This window comes from Marmota monax, unplaced genomic scaffold, assembly GCF_021218885.2.
Source record: "Marmota monax isolate L192 unplaced genomic scaffold, Marmota_monax_Labrador192_F-V1.1 WCK01_AAM20220418_F8-fsc00001, whole genome shotgun sequence".
Classification (NCBI taxonomy): Eukaryota; Metazoa; Chordata; class Mammalia; order Rodentia; family Sciuridae; genus Marmota; species Marmota monax.
This window is the reverse complement of record NW_026693777.1, coordinates 6,840,993-6,849,102: the sequence shown is the minus strand read 5'-3', so window position 1 is coordinate 6,849,102 and position 8,110 is coordinate 6,840,993. Positions and strand designations below refer to the sequence as shown.

Genomic DNA, 8,110 nt, shown 5'->3' with positions numbered 1-8,110 from the left:
TTGTTTATCAAATTTATTTGCCATCATTTAGACATCTGACTCATCACTGTCTCTGCCATCTTCAGACATAGCACTGCTTGGCTTTTTGTTTTTAATTCATTTAAAAAGGAGAATTTTTTCCATATTCAGTATTAATAAATTATAAAATGTCATTTGATTAAATTTAAAACTCATAAATAGTTATTTTCTATAAATATAGGGTAACATTTTTTGTATTTCAAAAAAGCAAGTGTCTGAATCATGGAAACCATAAAATAAATAATGTGATAAAACCATTTGGTTTCAAGAGAAATAGTTTTAAAATCAAAGGCTTTTCACTACTTCAAGGCAAAAAAAATCTTGCAAAGTGAGAAGGGGTATAGTTCATTTATAGTAGCAACCAAAAGTTAAAATATATAGGTATTACCTTAACAGAAACTATATCTGACTTACATGAAAAATTATATTAAGAAACATCACACAATATCTGAATATATATAAACATGTATCAAGTTCTTGCATGGTAAATATAAATGTTAGAATGCCAATTTCTCCAACTGTTTTATAAATTTAGTACAGTTTCCATGTGAATTTCTAGTTTTTTCTTAAAATTAGATAATATAATTTTAAATTTATTCTTAAGGTTTTAGCTCCCAAACAACTTAATAACTATCAGTGAAGATCAATTAATCACATGTCATAATGGAGCCATTCTAATCTAATGTCTCGATAATCTCAAAATCATAATGAATAGAACATTGGAGAGAAAGAATTATCGTTACTTTGGTGGAGGAGGATAAAACTAAATACTTGGGTTACAATATATAAAGAAAACAAATTCCAGTCAACTAGAAAATAAGATGCCAAAACCCAAGAAATAAAAATCTTACATAGAAATCTGGAAAACTACATTTATTATATTAATGTAGTTCTTACTTACTTCTCAATAATATAAAATTATAACTAGGAAGTAAATATGTAAATATTTTCTTAAAATGTTTACCAATGAATATGAAAAATACATAATAGACAAAATATAGAATTATATATGGAAATAGTTTTTCATTAAAAATGGAAATAGTTTTAATATCTATAAAAGAAAGAAAAATGCTTTCTGCAATAATTCATCAAAATGGAAACCTTTAATAATAAATAGTGAAAAAATTATAATTCAAATGGCCAAAATGTATGGATACACATCATGTTTCTAAAAGAGACAAATTAAATAAAGTGAATTATGAGTTTATATTTATCAAAATTTTGAGTATGAAACTTGTTTGAAATGTGGATGAATTTCATACATCACTGGTAGATATGTAAAGTGCCAAAATCTTCTTCAGAGATGATCAGAAAATATCAATTGAAAATTATTATATCATCACATATAGTAACTCAGTGCCTGAGGAGTTATACTATTGGAAAAAAGGGTCAATTTCCTAAAGAGATGTATACAGAAGGTGCTTATTAGAGTATTAATTCAAGAGGACAAGAAGTGGCAACAATTAAGGTCAGGGTGACTATATTGTGATATATCCAATAAATGAATCATTACATAATTATGTTAAAGAATAAACTGAATTTATACATGAAGTGAAAAAATGTTAAAAAATATCATTGCATGAGAAAATAAAAGGCAATTAAATATTCTTATGCCAATCCTCCTCCAAAATGTTTGGAAATAATGAAAAAATGTATGTAGGTATATCCATTATGGAAAAATACAGCAACAAAAGTTCGGAAAGGCCATGTTTATTTCTAATAATTGTATAATATGAATATATATGGTGAGATTACATTAAGTAACATTTCATATGGGTATGTATATGTTTACACAGATAAAAAGATTTGCGACAGTATGATCATTAAAGTACTAATGGTGCCACTCCAGAATGTTTACCTAACATCCCAAATTTTTTGTATTTGTCTCAAACATTTTTGAGTAAATAGTCATATCATCAGGAAAAATGAAGCTATTTTCACTATAAAAATATTTATCCTCATGTGTAAAGTTTAAAAAAGAAGTACTGTCTTACAATATATTTTATGTTAAATAAATTGTATTTCACTTTTAAAATTTTTTTTCATGTTTTTTAAAAGTAGAAATGCAAGTTTTTCTTCTTTTATCACTGCAAAATAATGATAAAATCAATACCTTTAAAAATATATATTCTAGCAGCTTGGGAAGCTGAGGCAGGGGGATTGCAAGTTCAAAGCCAGCTTCATCAATGGCAAGGCACTAAGCTACTCAATGAGAACCTGTCTCTAAAATAAAATACAATATAGGGCTAAGGATATGTCTTCAGTGGTTGAGGGCCCCTGAGTTCAATCCCCAGTACTCTCCCCCAAAATATATCTAAATATTTCCTCTTTGCTTTGGATTCCTTTAACTTATTTTATATTTTTATACTGCATACTTTTAAGAAAAATTCATTTTAACAGATTATCCTAAACTATAAAATCAATATGTCATTATAAATCATAAGTGGTATTTAAAAGAATAATGATAACATTATTGATACATAACTTAATTATAGTTTTCTGATATTTATCTCAATGAAAAAATTAAAAATAATCATAGTATTCTTTCCTAATAAATGAAAGTGTATAAATGATATATAAAGATGATGAACTTTCCAAACATTATAAAAATATTTCTCGTACAGTGGTTAGTGAATTCATTTAGAAATTAACCCCCTCAATAAAAAAAAAAATCAAAAACATTTTCATGGTGACCTTTATAATAGCAATATTGAAAAAAATACAAAGATTGACAACTCATTTTGCATTTTAATAAAATGACTGATATAAGTAAACAAATCATAAACTCTAAATATGAATTTCATATCCCTTCTTCTAAGGTTCTTCAACACATTTAATTTGCTGAATTTAGTTTAAAGAGAGATCATGTCAGCCTCCAGAATTAAGTTTTTCTATCTGTAATTAAAAGCAGTGTCAATAATGGGTATATAATCAGTCAGGTGCATGATATATTATGAGATGGAGAGCCTAATCTCTTTATAGAAATTAAACTACACTTGAGAGTTAGTGAGTTCCGATAATAATGGTAAACAAAACAATGATATATGCAGTTTTTAAAACAAATTGAATTATTTTGTATGTTTAAGAAAGACTTGAATAAGGAATCTTAGATTAATACTATATAACATCCAAGACAAGATATTTGATGTGATATAACTGAGAATACAAATGATCAGTTAACATCATAAGCATATGCACTATAAGAATAACATAACACTGCTTATCAATGCCTTTTAGTTCATCAAAATTGTATGTATTATGAATAGTTCCCATAACCATTAATTATCTGTTCTGAAAAACACAATTGCATAACAATGTGACATAAGAATAATTCTGATTTTTTCAGATAATCTTAAGTTTCCAGAAATTTGATGTCTTAAAATTTATTTTATTTCATTATTAATTTTAGTTTTGCAATAAATACTCTTGTAGCTAATCATTGTGAATATCCAAGAACATAGAAACATATATTTATTATATAGTAAATGCATTATTATTTATATATTATTTATTATAAGAGTTATAATATATATTTCTTTATTTTCTGCTAAAGCAGAAAGTAACACATATTAATTCAGTACCTTTATTATTTTATTGATACTGTCCTCATTTAGCCCTTAAAATAATAAAACTCAATCATTTAACTGTTTTTTTTTTAATTGAACATAAAATATTATTACTTGGTGCCTATTAACAATTTAATATCTTAGGATAAAACATTATTTTGAAGCTTTTTTTGAGAGTATGTTTATATTTTGTTTGGTTTGGGGTGAGCTTTTCTAGTTACAATGAGCTTTTCTAGGTGCAATGAACACAAAGCTCATCTTATAAATAAGTATGAAATATAAAAGTTATAGTGATATATTCACAAGCACATTGGTATAATATTTTGCTAGAGATTTAGATGATGGCCATAGAGTCAAAATGTTTTTATATACAAAGCTTATATGCACTTTAGAAACCTGGTTTAATCCTAGATTTATGGTGCTCTCATTTTGTTCTTAAATATGTGTTTTAACTACCATCAGCATCTGGTTCAGTCAGAGAGGACAGAAGAAGCATAGTAGTGTAATTTCAAATACAATCTCTTGGTCCATACTTCATACCCACTAAATAGTGTGTTCTAGATTAGGAGATAAAAATGCACATGCCCCTAGGAGTCAGTTGTCTCCTTAATATGGTGCTATAATTCAAATGTGTTTTGTTCCCAAAGATTCATGTATTGAAACATGTTTTCCTGTGTGGATACCCCACAGTGGTGTGGTGTCGCGACCCCTTGCCCGCAAGGAAGACGCAACTCGGGAATCTTCTTTCAGCAGTTTATTCAGGCCCTTGATATTTCTTCTTCTCTCTCTCGGATGCCCCTCCCAGCCTTAATAAAGCATCCCAAGCCCCAATGCAAAGCTGCCGCGTGGAGCTTTCTCACAGGGTGGTGAAAAATCATGTGCCAACTTTCCCAGATAAGAAGTTGTTTGTCACAGACCACAGCGGAGCCAGCGTCATCTTGTAATGGCGACCATAGTCTGCAGAAACAGCAGAAGCGGCTCACCACAGTTCCCCCTTTTCTGTTTTCTTAAAACAATACAGGCGAGAGTAGAGGTCCTATCCCACTGTGCAGAAGTGGCTGCATAGTATGACTTAGTCCTAAGGAGGCGCCTTCCCCAGATCTGAAGCCATATCAGCCGACGCCTTTTTTCGTGGGGCGGGGCGTGGACGCGTCTAACCCGCATGCAATAGGACATGCTCTCCTTGAGGTCCACGTCAAGGATCACTCAAGTGCAGTGCCTTGCCTCGCATCCTGTATCGTGACGATGGTGGACGAAGGGGGATAGCTGAGGCTGAACTGTGGCTGTTTATAATGACAAACAAGTTGACAGCACCCTGAAAGAAAGGCACAGACTTCAAGGCGATAGAAAAGTACTAGTGTGGAAACCCATCTGCGTGCAATGGCAGTAAGACCGGCAGAGTGCAAGGGCTTTCCAACACTAAGAGAATAACAAGGAAAGTCATGTCGATCCCAGTGCAATGTTATAATAACTTGGGGTGTAACGACCATGACAAAGGTTTACTGCTTAAGATGCGCAAGCCAGACTTGAGGCGAGTTGCCATTTTCTAAAGCTGCAAGAGCTTGTATGATCATAGCCTTTTCTTGTGCATGGCGAGTTTTAAGGCGACAGAGAAGCCACAAACAAAGTACAACACCGAAGCAACACATTGCACCAAAAATGCCTACTCCCACCCACTCTTTGAAGAAGGAAAAAGCAGAAGATATCCAATCGGTGAATTGACCCAAAGTCACTGGTTCAACACGGGTACTATTCAAGACAGCAATCTGAGTTAGTTGAGACTGGATCAAGTTTTCTGCTTCCATGGACCAGGTTCCGGATAAATATTCCCCGATGATGCGGGAGGCATTTCTGGAATCATAAAATCTGACAGAGGTTATACATAAATGTGCACGTTGATCAATACAACCCAAATGTACTAGGTCAGACAATTCCTCAACTTGAGCTTGAAGCAGATCTATCCTTTGATTAGCAGCTAGAATCCCAGATAAAATGTGTTGATTAATTCTACTTTGAGATTCAAGTATGGTGGATGTTTGTTGAATAACCTGATTAATAGTGGCAGCAGTTTGTACCTGGCTGGCCATGGCTACTCCAGCTATAACTGCTGCAGCAGCAGATACCGCCACAGCTGTCACTATGGCTGGCGTAATTCCAAAATCTCTATGGGCTCTAATCAGTTCAACAATAGGAAATGACTCTGGATCTGCAGTAACCGGGATCGGGACAAAAGTTGGAATTTTTATAATCACTGCCATAGGCCAGGATCCATTCCAACACTCAGATAAGAGACAGGTAACACTAGAACAATCCAGCATCCCCGACGAGGTGTCATTAGCCAAAAGAAACAGGAACGGAGATTGGAGACAGACTGCTGCGGAGGGTAATGTAGCATTAAACAATTGTGAATTGTGTGAAGTAATTTTAAGTCTCCTATCTCGCTCCGAGTCTTGGGTACTGCCAGAAACATTAAACAGCCAACTTTGGACTCCTAATATTTCCCTGGGGAAACACAAGCGCGGACTAGACTAGCCCAATCTGAGGGAGTCATGCAAAATCTAGTAAGTCCCTCCACCTGAGTGAGAGTGAAAGCGGCATCTATGCCATAAGTGCGGACAGATTCTGCCAAGGTTTTAATTAGCTTAAAGTCTAAAGGCTCATGATATCTTTCCCTGTTATTGTCCTGAAATACAGGGTATGCAAGTCCCATATCTGTATTAACTGTCCTCCAAACTTGTGCATGAAAAGATCTCCCGGAACCTTGGCTCCCCCCCACATACGGAGGTGGGGCAATCGGCACCATATCTTCTTCTAGATATTCTACCTCCTCCTCCTCAGAGTTTTGTTGACCAATGTTAACTCCCTTCCCCTTCTTACAGTAGGCCTGCGTGCCCTGTGTCTCCTTTTTCTTCTTTTTCATTTTTATCTTATGTAGTTGTTGTAACAATATATCAAGGTCCTCAGAACTCTCTGAGTCGCTTGTGTTCTCAGGCGTTTTTAATTCGGTCAAGTCTGGGTAGAGCCTTCTCCTATTTTTATCTTCAGGCTCTTTTGCCTTCTCACTACTGTTACTTTTAATACTCTCTGCCACTCCACTACATGATCCTTCAGATTTTTCCTCATGCAGTTGCTCAAGAATAGCTTGACCCTCACTCACAGCTTCCTGGCATTTACCATCTGTAAGGCAACCACGGACCATTTTCCAAAGGGGTATCACCCCACCCTCTAATATGCCCTGCTCAGAAGCAAAGTCAAGATCTTTGCCTAATTTATCCCAACTAGGCACAGTAAGGCTGCCCGAAAATGCAAACCACGGTGCAGCGATATCTATCTTCTGTAAAAATCTCTGTAAAGTACTATGTTTCACTTCCAGTCCCTTGGAACATAACAGGCCATCTAGGGCCAGGAGAAGCGGACTTGAAGATGCGGCACCCATGACACAACAACAAAGGAAGCACAAAAAAAAGAAAGCGAAAGTACACAGTGCAGCTGCAATAAAATGTAAGGCTCTCTCTTTCATTACAGAGGAGCTGTCCCGCTTTGGTCGCGGATCCCACTTACCTGGGACTAACCCCGCTTTGATCGCGGATCCCACTTACCTGGGACTAACCGGTGCACCACCCCTGACTGCTGAAAGTTCTGGTTCCCGGGTCTCGGCACCACTTGTCGCGACCCCTTGCCCGCAAGGAAGACGCAACTCGGGAATCTTCTTTCAGCAGTTTATTCAGGCCCTTGATATTTCTTCTTCTCTCTCTCGGATGCCCCTCCCAGCCTTAATAAAGCATCCCAAGCCCCAATGCAAAGCTGCCGCGTGGAGCTTTCTCACAGGGTGGTGAAAAATCATGTGCCAACTTTCCCAGATAAGAAGTTGTTTGTCACAGACCACAGCGGAGCCAGCGTCATCTTGTAATGGCGACCATAGTCTGCAGAAACAGCAGAAGCGGCTCACCACAGTGTGGTACCATTAAGAGGTGGAAATTAGTGCAAATTAATTAGGTCATCAGGGGAACTGCCCTCAGAAGGAATTAAGGTAGATCTCCTATAGCCCTGGTTAGTTTTATGAAGAAGATTATTACAAAAGAGCTAGTTCAGGTGGCCCACATATGACAGGGATCATCTTGGTTTTCTATAGCAGAAGGAAGAAGGGCAAGATAACATGCAAGTGACAGAGTGAAAGAGGTCAAATTTATACATCAAAAACTAACTCTTGTAACAATTAAGCTACTCCTGCCATAATGGCCATAATCCACTCATGAGGGCAGGGCCCTAATGACCTCATCACCTGTGATAGTTTCCACCTCTCAACACTGTTGCATTACAAATTAATTTTTCAACACATGAACACTGGGTACAAATGGAAATCACAGCAAGTCATTGGTGCAAATGGAACTTATGCAGGGTTTGTTCTCTTGATCTGGTTTAATTCAATGTGTATAATGCCTTATAGTTTCACTCATGTTGTATCAGGGGTTTTCTTCTTTTTTAAGGATGAATAAGGTTTCAATGTATGTTTATATCACATTTTT

The 8,110-nt window shown here is 35.5% G+C and overlaps 1 protein-coding gene across 1 annotated transcript; it reads right to left on the bottom strand.

The window, feature by feature from the left end:
- Positions 1–5,083: 5,083 nt before the first annotated feature.
- Positions 5,084–7,277, bottom strand: LOC131424812 (uncharacterized). Its single transcript, XM_058584507.1, has 2 exons — positions 7,184–7,277; positions 5,084–6,086 (listed from the first exon to the last, which is right to left on the bottom strand). The coding sequence occupies exon 2, from the start codon at positions 5,900–5,902 to the stop codon at positions 5,084–5,086; it is 819 nt and encodes a 272-aa protein (XP_058440490.1). The 5' UTR covers positions 5,903–6,086; positions 7,184–7,277.
- Between the last annotated feature and the right edge of the window lie 833 nt (positions 7,278–8,110).

Coding starts and splice junctions, on each gene's coding strand:
- LOC131424812 (XM_058584507.1), bottom strand. CDS start 5,902: ATGCTGGATTGTTCTAGTGTTACCTGTCTCTTATCTGAGTGTTGGAAT.